We start from the raw sequence: 12,302 nt of genomic DNA on the forward strand, positions 1-12,302 counted from the left end.
CAAAGACAGCAAGCAAGGCGCCACAGACAGAGAGGGAGGGGCTGAAAAGCGAGCCTTTAATCGCCCGAAGCCGGGCCTGGACGGCGGGGGGGGAGCGCCCCCGCAGCGGAAACCGATCCCTTCCCCCTCGACCCAGCGCTGCCCCCCAGCCCGCCAGGGCCCCCTCCCTCCGCCCGCGCGCGCGTTGGGGGGCGCCAGGCGGGGCCTAGCGGGCACTGCAGAGAGCCTCCCACGGGCCCTGCGGGTCCAGCTGGCGGCTGTATCTGGAGTCCCAGTCCCGCTCAAAGATGTGCTGCAGCTGCTCCCGGAGGGTGGGTTGCTCCCGGCCGGGCCCTGAGCCACCACCAGGGCAGAGCCTGCCGTGTGCAGGAAATAGTCCCCGGACCAGTTGGAGGTTCCTGCGTGGAGGAGGAGGAAGAGGAGGAGGAGGTGAGGGAGAGATTCCGCCCCCCCAAGAGAAGCTGTTTCTCTGGCAGGAGCTCCAGCGAGTCTCACCTGGATGCTGCTGCAGCTTCCTCTTCCCCTGCCTGCTCCCCCCTCCTTCCCAGAGTATGCTGACCAGAGCTGCCCCAACTTACCAATGTAAGCCACCTTGTCTGTAACCATAAACTTGCTGTGGTTCACTCTGGCATAGGGGATCTTGGCCTGCGTCTCATTTGCTGGCACCACAAAGAGCCTCTGGGGAAGCAAGGGAGGCGCTTGGAGATGGGTTAGGGAGGGGGCTTGTTGGACTGGTGGGGGGGATTTCCTCCCCATACCCCTGGCTCCTTGGTGAGCCGGGAGCAACTCCCAGTATGGGCGACCCCTCATTTCGGGAACAGGAGGGCTGTGTCTCCCTGGCCCTGGGACCCCTTACCACTTCCAGGCTGTAGTGGGTGTGATTGTCCTGCAGGGCAGCCAAGGAGCGCAGGAAGGGGAACATGTTTGGCTTGGAGTGTTTCCAGCAGCCGACCAGGAGGCGGAGGCGGACTCTTTTCTCGTAGGCCACTTTCCGGAAGTGGTCATCGATGGCTGGCCAGAACCTGAGGGGAGCAGCAAGGTTGGAATCAGAACAGAAGAAGAGTTGGATGGATCTTTGGAGATCCTCTAGTCCAGTGGCCCCCAACCTTTTGGTACCAGGGACCCGTTCTATGGAGAGGGGTCTTTCTGTGGACCGGAGGGGCCTTGGTTTTGCATCCCGCATGGCAGCCCGTGTCTGCTCCCAAGAGGAGAGTCCAGTGATGCCGAGGCGTCTCATGGTCCCCATTGAGAACAAGCACACCCACGCCAGCCTCTGTGGGGCTGCTGTGAGAGAGGGAGCGCCACCCGAAATGCTTGGGATGATCTTCCCCCACTGCAGCTTTCCTCCAATTTACCTCCTGGGGTGGGAGAATTCCATGGTGGGCAAGTAACTCATCACGCTCACATAGACAAACTCCTGGGCCCCTTCGATGACACTCAGCAGGGACTGGAGGTCGGCCGTCCGCCCGGGGGCACACAAGGCTGGGGGGGCACTCTGGGCAGCACAAAAGAGCACCCCCCTCAACGTCACTATCATTTTAGCAAAGCAGGCAAAGTTGCCCGGAAGGCAGAGGGCATTTGGCCCTGTACAGCGGTGGTGAACTGGCACCTCCCAGCTCCCCTCCAAGGGCCAAATCCGGCTGGGAGGAGCCAGGCCTGCCCAGGGCTGGGGAAAGCAGCCCCTTCATCCTGCCAAAGGGAGGGCAGCAACAATCGAGCTTTTATGTTTTGTGTCCCTGCTTGGGCAGGGAAGGGCTGGTGGGACCCTCACCCCAATCCATCAGAAGAGCCCACTACTCTTCTAGCCTCTTAGCAGAAACGATCATTTTTGCACCTGGAGGAAGATGTTTCTCCCACCGAGTGTGATCAGAGAGTCCCATGAGCAACCTGGCAGCTGCTGGAGCAAAACTCTTATCCGTGTCCACACGCAGGTAGGTCCTCACCGAAAAGTAGACAGCAGCCTCTCTGCCATTCAGCTTCAGCTCTAGGGGTGTCTCCTTGTTGTAGGGGGTGGAGTAATTGGCCGGCCAGGGTGATGGGATGGTGGCGTTCGGTAGCCCAAGGGCCCAGTAGGCTTCAAATATCTTCCCCAAGTCCTGGGCCAGACAGCTGCAGTTGTAGACAGCTACCCCGAGCTCCTTCACCTGGCACCAGAGAGGAGAATGGGCCCAGCACACCTAGCTGTTCTCTCCTGTCCCCACATGGAACACAAGGAGCTGCAGGCACATAATTCAACAGGTGCACCCACTATCCTGGGGGCGCTTCCGAATGACTCAAAACAGCAAGAGGTCCTCTTGGCTTCCAGCATACCAAGTCATAAAGCAACAATTTTGTTGCGACACCTGGGGAAATTGGTTTTGCCCGATGGTGCCAGGCAGCCTGCCTTCTGGAACCTTTAGAAAGCCTCCGAAGAGGGACGGAGAATGCCTGCAGAGTGACCCCAAAGGAGACCCCTAGTTGCTCCACCCAAACCCTCATCGGGAGCCTCAAGGTTTGGGTGTGGGAAGGCCAGCCAGGCTGACCAAGAGGGCACTACCTGCGTAAGGGCACGCCAGTCCATATTTGCACTCCCAAGATAAATGTGCAGCTGGTCCACAATCCAGAATTTGCTGTGCAGGACTCCCCGGGTCAGCCTGGGCAAGTCCACTTGGCGGATCTGGGCCCCTGTGTGTTTAGAAGCAGAGACTTGACTGGGCCACAGCTTCAGCATCTTCTCTGCCCTAATTAAGGGCAGGGATGGACTCAGCCTGGCAGACCCAGAGCCGTCACCCGCAGCACCTACAGCTGTCCGTTAACTGACTTGAATCTGCTATGGCGGAAACTCACCGCTCTTCTCCAGGAGCTGAAGGTCGGTACTGGGTATCCGGGCAGAAGGTGGGTTAACTGCGATCCGCAACACAACCCCTCGACTGGTCGCATGCAGCAGCTCTGTCAGCACATCCTCCCCCTGATGGGACAGCAAAAGGTCCGGGAGGCAGCAGAGAACTGCTGGGGATAGGGACCCTCTTCCCAGGAGGCCCCCTCCCCAAGGGGGCACATGATGCACCCCATGCTACCCAACCCGATGGCCCCTCAGACGAAGCCTGGGCCGGCAGAGCAAAGCAGGCTCAACCCCCTCATTGTTGACTATAGTTTTAGCCACTGCTGAACTTGCTTCCTCCCATGGGAACAGCACCCAGCCTCCTCTCCACTTCCTTGGACAGTGGTCAAAATGAGAGAGCGGCTCTCTGCTCTCCCTCTGTAACCAAAGTCTGAACCAATGAATGTTCCGCTGCCCTCAAAGGGAGCTTTGACGGACTGCAAGGCCACACGTGGCTCCACGCCTGTGTAATTAGCCGCCTCTTTGCATGTGGGTTTGGCTATGGCCCCATGGGCTAATCCGCATCTGCCTCTTGGCTCTGCCAGCCCCAGCCCCCTTCCCGTCTTCTTAGCAAGCATGCGTGCCTAAGAAAAGCCTTGAGGTTTGAAGGTGGCTGATAGATTAAAAAAAAAAGCCACCAGCTGTTAAAACCAACCAGTGAGACTAATGCCTGGGCGAGGCTTCACCGAGCTGGGACCTTTACGCACCTGAGAAGTGCACTTGGAAATTCTGGGAGCTGTAAATGAATATAGGTGCAGGGGCCACAGGATTCCCAGATGGAAGAAGCCACTGTCGCCCAGACCTGGCTTCTTACAGCTGAGAGATGCTATTCTAGGCCCAATGGCAGTTGTAGATCCCAGAGGCAGTCTAAGGAACCTTAAACTGTCCCAGACCGCTGGCTAACCCACTCTCTCGTAGTTCTCACGGTCAGGACATTCCCCTTAGCCCAGCTCTGGATCTCCTGCAACGCTTCCACGCATTGGTCCTTGTCCTGCCCACAGGAACGCTGGATAAAGTGAAGGCCCCATCTCTGCCTGAGCCTGGGGACCATCTGCTGACCATCTGCCCTTGGGCTTGATCCCTCCTCCAAGCATGACCCTCCCCCTCTCTGGAGACGAGCCCGGGACGTCTGTGCTCCTCCCCTCACCTGGCTGGCTGAAGGGTTGTGGGTGTGGGTGTCCTGGTTGCTGAGAGTCCAATAGAAAGAGGCAATGTCCACCGAGCTCCTGGCGTTTCTCAGAAGGCTTTGCCAAGTCTCAAATGTCGAAAGAGCGACTGTGCTGTTGTCATCGTAGATCACTCCCTCAGGGATGCTCTCCACCAGCACACTCCTGAGGGATGAGTTGGGTTCCACAAGGGTCTCACATCACACTGTAGGCCCATTGAGCCGGGAAGCCCCATAACCCCTATGCTGAACCCCAGGAAGGTGTTCAGTCTGAGGGATTGTACCCATTAGCCAGCAGCAGTAGAGTCTCCCAGCCTTACCTCTGGGTGTGGCCCTACTCTACTGCGTGAGGGAGGGGAGCCGTGGGGCTAGTGGGCTCCTGGCATGCAAGCAGGGGGTGTAGGCACTGCTATCCAGAAGTGGGTGAGGCAAGACAGTCCAGGTAGAATCCCAATCCCCCTCCCAGGCCCCTTGCCTGGCCTCTCGTGTGACCAGGCCCCTTTTTCCCGGAAGGACCACCAGCAGAACTGAATAGTCTTCTTCACGTTTAAGCAAAGCCGCCAGCTTTTCTGATAGAGAAGGAGCATTTACAGCTGACCATGACATGACATCTCTCTACCTGAGCCCCGGGGCCAAGCAAATCGCAAGCAGAGCCGATACCTGCATGAGTCGCTGCACCCGGGATCCACATGTGGGAACAATGGCACATTCCCTAATGTGGCCAAACTGTGCAAGGGAAAGAAGAAGGAGTGGACCACCAGGGCCACCACCAGCACAGTGGACAAAATGGCCGTCACCAGCATGCACTGGAAATCCCAGGGCAGGATGGATGTAGACTGGCTGGGTGGTTCTGCAGGACGCAACGCAGAGATGCTGTGGCAGGGCCTCCCCAGGACAGAGCCATGGAACTGCAAAGAAAGAGGGAAGCTCAGAGTCCGGCCCAGTAGCCACAAATACCCGTGTGTGCTCTGGGGGAGCGGGGCGGGGGGGCGGGGGACGACGGGGGGCTGGTTGGCTCTCACTGCTTTGCTTTCATTACTCAGGATTCTTAGGGACGAGCAGAGCCGTTCCATGCCTGCTGACCAACCCATCAAGGTCTGGAAGCAGCCTGCAGGCCAATATCCAGTGGAGAAGGGAGCAGGTAAAGTGAGTGAGGAAGAGGCAAAAGGGGCTGGAGCATTTTAAAGCCCAGAATGAGAGAAAACTTGTAGAAGCAGCTCAAACCCTTCTACGGAAGGGGGACCAGCACAAGCAGACGGGCAAGATTCTGTTCTCCTAGCTGGTCTCAAGCAAAATAGTTTTAGCCTCCCTCCCTCCCTGGAAGCTGATTTCCTGGGGTGGCTGGACAGCAGGACTGTGTGGGCTTAATTCCTCTTTTGATCCCCTCTCTGGGTTTGGGCCTCCCATTTGAAAAGAACAGAGAGAGATGCCACCGCAGTGGAAGACCCACCTGGCGCAGTGTCTGCCCGGGCTGCTCAGCCAGGGGCAGCAACTCCTGAGGGCTCTCTGGTGTCTTGAGCTGTGAGGAAGAAGCACAGAAAAGTTTCCCAACCACGGGGAAAAGCCACGGAGCAGGAATAGGCCCACTTCAAGCCACAGGCCAGCCAGAATCTCACTCACAGCCTCCGAGGGAAAAGGTTCCTTGGCTTTCATCAAGCAAACAGAAAGAAGTTCTGCAGACTCACCTCAGCCACACTTGCTGGGGAGGGGCTGTGTGGACCTCTTATTTGCTGAAGTCTTTGCCCTGCCCCCCCCGCCCCCGTAGATTAGCAGTGGGGCACCTTGGCTGTCATCACCTGCGGGTAAGAGATCCCTCCACAGCACAATCCCACCCCCCACCCCTTTGTGTGGCTGAGAGACGTTACCTTCTGGTACGCAACTGGGGGCTTCATTTCCTCAGGTCCTGCCGAGTGGGAAAGAGCTTTGAGGAACCTGCGAAGGGCCCAGGAAGAAAGAGGTGCCACTCAGGGCTCTGGGCCTCCCCTGGACGTTAGGTAGAGGACTCGTCCTGCTGGAGGCTTAGCCAGGGCCAGCTTTTCAAATCCCGCCCTCAAGCCCTTTGCTCCCTTTGGAAGCAGTCTGGGAAGTGAGGGGAATAAGCTTCCGAATGTGGGTGCTGCCAAGGGGCACCAGCCAGGCCCGAGAAGACACAGGCCTTGGGAGGCCGCTCTGCAAATGGAGGAAACTTAGACAGGAATTCTGGGGGGCTCCTTCTGAGGTGAGGGTGAGGGGAGGAACTGGGCATCGGTGGGGCAGAGCAGAGAAGACAGGGCGGCCACTGGATCCTTAGATTAGTGCAACATCCAGGGCTGGATTGGGGCTCTGTCCCAACTGAGAAGTAAACGTTTCCCTTTATTCTGGGCAAAGATTGGACCCACCTGGCCCCAGAGGATGAGGGGAGGGGAGGGGGGCACTCAGAGGAAGGCTCTAAGGCTAAGCAATGCCCACCAGCCCCAGCAAAGCACAGAGTGAATCCCAAGGATGTTCCTGAAGTCCAAAGAAAGACTGAATGCCAAGGAGCGGCTGGAAGGGGCCACTTGTGCCAAGCAGGTGGCAGCAGAAACCAGGAGACGGCCTGGGCCTCCAGCTGGGAGCAAGGAACTCCTGCAGAAACCAAGCCGGGCCCAATCCCACGCCGGGAGTTTCTTTTGCAGGTACCAACCGCCCTTACAAGAAAGGCCCTTTTCTAGACCAAAGGGAAGGGAATCTGCCGAAGGTGACCACGCGGGCAAAGGCCAAGCAGGCCCGGGCTCTATAAGCACAGGTGGAAGACTGGAACCCCCCCCCTCCCCCACAAAGGGCAGGTCCCCCCAATGCTCAGCCCTCCCCAAAGCAGCAGGGCCCGGGGGAGGGGGCGCCTTCTCAAGGGGACGCCGCTCCCGCCGGCCGCAGCCCCAAGCGGAGGCATCCGACGGGCAGAGCCCCCGCCCCCCCGCCAGACAGACCTCCCGAGCCAGCTCAGAGGGCGGCCGCCCGCGCCAAGCGACTGCCCTCGCGGGGCTTTCTCCGGCGAGCTGGCCGCAGCGACGGCAGCCCTCTCCGCCTCCAGCTCTTGCCCGGCTCTTCCAGGGCGTCTCCGTGCCCAGCTCTGTCGGGGAGGGGAGGGAGAGGCGGAGGCAAAGCGCCCACCGGCACATCACGCCGCGCCCTCCCGGCGCTGCCCACGGAGCGGCGGATTCGGGGGCGGCTGCCCGGCCAACGCGGGAGGTGCCGGGCGGGACCCCCGCTTCCCCTCGTCCCGGGTCCGGACCCGCCGCCCCGCGCCTACCGCGGACAGCTCGGCTTCCCGGGCAGCCTGTCGCTCCGGATCGCTCGCTCGCTCGCCCCGCCCGCCGCCAGGCTCGTCCCAGCCCTCCGGCCAGCCAAGAGGACCTCCCGGCGCCCCTGCCCCGCTGGAAGGAGCTCCGAGGAATCGGCCGGCGGCGCCTCTCCTGAGACGGACGCGGAGCAAAGGCGGCGAAAGAGCCGGGAATTCCGTCTGGACCGGCTCGACCGCAACCCCCGGCCCCGATGGTAGATCCCTCCCGCTTGCTGAGAATCCTGGGAGTTGAAGTGCGGCGCCGCGCCCGACGCTGCCTGCTCGCCTCCCTGCCAAGCGGCGCCCTCTGACTCGCCCCGGCGAGGCTGCCGAGAGCCGGAGCGGCTCGAGGGGGCAGCGCCGCGGTTCGGCTCTTTGGCCCCTTCCGCGGGGGCCAGCCGGGGAGCAGCACCGTTCCTGGCGTCGCCGGCTGTTGGTCCCGGTGACGACTGTCCCGTCCTTTGTACCCGGGGCAGCCCCGGAACGCTCCGGGCCCCCGAAGCCCGCAAAGGCCGCTCGTAAGAAGGCTGCTTGCCCAGCGCTCCGGGCCTCACGGGCTGCCCGGCCCCACCAGGTGGAATGAGGAGGGGGCTGCCCGCAACCTTCCGAAAGCCTCCCTGGAAAAGCGCCCCCCCTCCCCGGGAAGATCCTCGGAGATCAGCCTCGGGGCTGCTGCCCTCCCCTCCCCGGGCTCCCTCCCGGCCCGAGCCCAGGCGGGGTGGGGATGGGGGTCAGCAGGCAAGTCAAGGCAGAAGCGGGGAGGCTCCCTAGACAAACATGCCCTCAAAGCAGCCTGTAAGTGATAATGAGTTTATTAACGATGCAACAGGTCGGGTGCCCCCCGGATGCTCGGGGGAGGCCGTGTGGCCTGCGTGTAGTGCCCTCGGCTCCCAGAAAGACCAGTGGGCTACCTGTGGTTGGTCAGAGCCCCCCAAATGCGTCACCTCCCCCCGCCGGGCCTGCCTTGGCCTGCCCTCAGGGCTCCGTACAGCTCAGTAACAGCAAGATGGCGTTTATTAAGTAAGTGGGGCTGGGCAGTGAGGAACAGTCTATATATTTAATGTCTAGAAAGGTATCTGTCCGGGCCTCGGTGGGCCATCTCTCTGCTGCGCCTGCCCTCTTCCTGGCGGAGGGTCCGGGTCTAGTGGTGGCTGGCAACGTGTTGCAGGTAGGGCTGCAGCTGGTGGCGGTTCCGGGGGGCGTGCAGCACGGCCTTGAGGGGAACTCTTTCCATGCCGTGTTCGGCCAGCCAGTCCTCACTGGGCAGCCAGGGGTTTGGCCCGGGCAGCGGCACGGCTGGTTCAAAGACCTCTGATTGCCCGTGCTGCCAAAGAGAAACAGAGCATTACTGGGGGAGCGGGCCCAGGGAGGGGCTGAAGGGCTCTGGGGAAGGCAGAGCGGTAGCGGGGGTGCTTGGGTTCCCGGAAGAGTGTTTGCATCATTTTCCTCCTCTTCACACTCCTGGCAAGATCGATGGGGCCGCCCCTGATTGGGTTTCTACCCCTCCACCCCCTTTACAACAGTGTGGGGGTGGGGTCTGACTCAGTCCTCCTCCGAGGCCCCATTCATGCCAGCTCAGCTGTTGCCTGCCCTCCCCTGTTTCATGGAGTCCAGCCCCCTGCCTGACGCGGGTGGCCTCCTTTGACCGTCCTTGTTACCTGTGCGGTGGGTGAGAGGACCAGGCCTTTGGGGTAACTCGCCTCCTCCCGGGCACCGGACTCTGGCAAGGAAGCGGCGCTGGCATTGCTCTCCTTCTCCCAGCCGGGGGGGTCTTCCGGGGTGTACTGCCCCAGAAGAATCAGGTTCTCAAAGCTGGGGTCTGGCTTCATGTGGCGAGAAGCCTTGTGGTGCCTGGGGCTGCCGGGCCGGCTTCGGTAGTAGGCCGGGATGGGCTCCTGCTGGGCCTGCTCATGGTGCAGCCGGAGACTCTGGTGGGCCACTCTGTGCCGGTTGGCCACCGCCTCGGCCGGGTCCGGGAGGGGATCGTAGCAGCCTCCCCCGCTGGGCCCTTCGCCCCACACCTTTAGGGGCACCTCCCGGTTGGCTTCGGCAATGCTGAGCTCGTCCATTTGGCTGGTGGTGCCCTGGAGGCCATGGGCACTTTCCTCCCGGCTGTAGAAGCGGCCCTCGTCCATGGCACTGTAATGTTGCAGTTCCTCCTGGGAGGCCTTTCCGTGGCTGGGCAGTGACTCCCGGAGGCTCCTCAGGCAGAACTGGTAGTACTGGGTGAGGCTGTAGTTCTGCTTCAGGGGTTGGGTGGAAATATAGGGGTGTTTCAGGCCTGCGCTGGGGGTGATGCGCTCGTGAGAGTCCCAGGTCAGCATGCGCTTGATGAGCTCCACCATGCTCCGGAGGTCAAAGTATTCAGCCAGGGCTTCCGTGTCCGGGTAGATCATCTTGTGGACATTCACCGTCTCCATCTGGTCCAGGGACTTGAGCACGTACTTTCTCCTCTCCACAGACTTCACTTTGGTGTCAGCCAGGTACTCCGCCGGGGTTTTCAGCTGCCAGGAGTTCACCACCTCGGGGTGCTGGCTCCTCTTAAAGAAGAGGTGGGCCTTTCGGGCTGCATTCAGGAGGGCGGGCCTGGGCATGCCTTGGGTCTCGCAGATGTACCGGATCTGGTCGTACTCGTTGTTGCCGGGGTAGAGGGGCCAGCCGAGGTGCAGCTCAGCCATCACGCAGCCCAGGGACCACATGTCCAGCTTCTCGCAGAACGGCAGCCCCAGCAAGATTTCTGGGGCCCGGTAGAATCGGGACTGGATGTAAGGCTCTTTGACGTAGCGCACTTCGTTGAAGATGCTGGCCGATCCAAAATCAATCACCTTGACCCGGAACGGGTACCTCACCTGGTCCACCAGCATGATGTTCTCCGGCTTTAGATCAGCATGGATGATTGACAGCTCTTTCAACTTGGCCAGGGCTCTCAGCACCTGCATGGTGACTGTGCGGATGTGCCGGACGGGCAATGAGGAGAAGTTGTGCTCTTTCTGGAAGTCGAAGAGGTTTTGCTCCAGGAGCTCAAAGACCAGGTAGAACTTGAGCTCGTCGTGGAAGAACTCGTGGAACTGGACAATGTGAGACTCCTCAGAGTCCACCTCGGACATGGTCTGCAGCAGCTTCAACTCGTTCTTGATGATCCGGCTGCGGTAGGAGTCATTCTTCAGGATTTTTATGGCAACCATCTCCCCAGTGCTCCGTTTCCAGCTCTTCACAACCTCCCCAAATGTGCCCTTCCCCAGAATCTCAAAGACGTCATAGAAATCGGACTCCGACTCGATTGTGACCATTGTCCTGGGCTTGCCCAAGCTCAGAAAGACGGGTGCAAAGTGGCTTCTTGCAAAGAGAGGTCCGGCCGCCGCGGAGCAAAGAGAATCCCAGCCTCCTCCGGAACAGGAGGTGATGCAACAGTTAGCCAGGTTCCAGAGTTGCCAGGCAAAGAAAGTTCTGTTATGGAGGCACGGAGCCCACTCCCCCCGGGGTCTTCAACAGGCCCTTCTCCGGGAGGAAGAGCTGCTCCAGGGGAGGAAGGCCCCCAGGAAGAGCTCTCCAGGGCCAGCCGAAGGGTTGCTTTTAGCCAAGGGCGAGCACTGCAGATGGGTGGGTTTGAAGAGGCGTTTGCAATGTGGAACGGACATTCCGTGGTGAGTGGAGGGATGTGGCTCTCTCAGAGGATCCCCTTTCACCCCTCACCCCATCCTTACGTTGAGTGTGCCTCGAGTGAAGGACCAGCAAAGGCTCTCTCTTCCCTGGAGCGTGTGCAACTGCTCGGTCCTAGATTCTCAACGTGGCATAGTGTTCAGAGGATTTGGCCTCATCACTTTGATAGTGTCGTGCCCCTGGTGGAGACTGACTCTGAGCAGTCAGAGGAGGACCCAGGCCCATCCATCCTAGGACGCGCAGGGAGGAGACGATCGGGGTAAAAGGTGGTCTACTCGGGAGGAGAGGGCCATGATCCTCTTCATGGGTTGTAGGCGTGAGATCTGCATAAGAGTTTGGATCTGTGTGCTAACAGACGCTGGAGACAATTTAGTGTTTTTTATTCCTAAAGAAAGTTTATCTCGGTTGGTGTTCTTCCGACGGACAATACCTGGTTATCTTCCTGAAGTTGGCAATTATCTATCCTGGTCTGTCGTGAAACTTTATTCAGTGCAGTTTGTTTTTGGTTTTTGCTTCATTATTGGCTCTTTGAATTTGAACTGTGTTTCTTTCCTTTGAAATGCTGTTTTGAAAATAGTTTACTCCTCCGCTGTGAAAATTAAACAGTGAAGGCAAGTTGAAGGCATTAAAGGATTTTTAGTTACGTTTTGGGTTTTGTTATATTTCTGATATACTCTGGGTCATCACAGATAATTAATAATTTAACTAGGCAGAACTCTATAGGAGTACCACACCAGTGGCGGGATTCAATCTTTTTTAGCACCGGTCCTGTGGGTGTGGCTTGGTGGGCCTGGCAGGGGAAGGAGGCTGTAAAATCTCCAGTCAGAGGCGGGATTGGCCAAAGTACTCAAAATTTCCACTACCGGTTCTCCAGAACTGGCCAGAACTTGCTGAATCCCACCTCTGTGTAACCACAGAGCCTCTTCTTCCAGTGTCCCCCAGGAGAGGATTCCCGCTGTAACTGAGCACCACAGCTGCCTGCAGGTTCTCCCTGAAGCGGGGAAATGGTTGCGGAGAGAAAGGACTTTGTAGGACCTGTTTGTTCTAAAGCCCCGTGGCAGCACCTCCAAAAGCAGCACCAAATACCCTGAAGGGGGCAGGAAGCCCCCTCAGGGTTAGGTTCTTGCCCCCCAGGTCAGTTCTAAAGCCACCTGCGGCCAGGTATTTGCCGGCTCCTCACCAGGACAAGAAGTCCCAGGAAAGCAGCTTTGTTTGGCCTGAGGCTAGCCAAGCCAGCTTGCTGACAGGTATCAGTCTTGGGACCCTATAAAGGTCGGTTTATTACGCAGGTGCTTTTGTGGATCGCTGCACGTGGCCCC

At 59.4% G+C, this 12,302-nt stretch overlaps 2 protein-coding genes and 1 long non-coding RNA gene across 3 annotated transcripts; 1 reads left to right on the plus strand and 2 right to left on the minus strand.

Annotated features, from left to right (window-relative positions):
- Nucleotides 1–34: 34 nt before the first annotated feature.
- PLD3 (phospholipase D family member 3) lies at nt 35–5,949 on the minus strand. Its single transcript, XM_087939384.1, is given in 12 exon segments — nt 35–324; nt 327–398; nt 579–678; nt 857–1,022; nt 1,356–1,495; nt 1,944–2,144; nt 2,537–2,664; nt 2,827–2,947; nt 4,008–4,191; nt 4,686–4,933; nt 5,476–5,544; nt 5,891–5,949. Coding segments are annotated over 12 exon segments (1,575 nt in total). The 5' UTR covers nt 5,918–5,949; the 3' UTR covers nt 35–205.
- A 1,661-nt stretch (nt 5,950–7,610) lies between these two features.
- Nucleotides 7,611–11,626, plus strand: LOC148124996 (uncharacterized). The gene is made up of 2 exons (XR_015744714.1): nt 7,611–8,118; nt 9,785–11,626. It is a non-coding gene; the product is annotated as an uncharacterized LOC148124996 (long non-coding RNA).
- Nucleotides 8,406–10,613, minus strand: HIPK4 (homeodomain interacting protein kinase 4). Its single transcript, XM_026721469.2, has 2 exons — nt 8,982–10,613; nt 8,406–8,647 (listed from the first exon to the last, which is right to left on the minus strand). The coding sequence occupies exons 1-2, from the start codon at nt 10,611–10,613 to the stop codon at nt 8,465–8,467; spliced, it is 1,815 nt and encodes a 604-aa protein (XP_026577254.1). The 3' UTR covers nt 8,406–8,464.
- Nucleotides 11,627–12,302: the final 676 nt, after the last annotated feature.

This window comes from Pseudonaja textilis, chromosome 10 (genome assembly GCF_049901715.1).
Source record: "Pseudonaja textilis isolate UNSWEBS1 chromosome 10, rPseTex1.2, whole genome shotgun sequence".
In the NCBI taxonomy this organism is placed as follows: domain Eukaryota; kingdom Metazoa; phylum Chordata; class Lepidosauria; order Squamata; family Elapidae; genus Pseudonaja; species Pseudonaja textilis.

Bases quoted from the DNA above. Each gene is read 5' to 3' on its own strand.
- HIPK4 (XM_026721469.2), bottom strand. From the start codon at position 10,613: ATGGTCACAATCGAGTCGGAGTCCGATTTCTATGACGTCTTTGAGATT. The intron at 8,648-8,981 runs GTAACAAGGACG...TCTCTTTGGCAG, and splicing joins TCCTCTCACCCACCGCACAG to CACGGGCAATCAGAGGTCTT.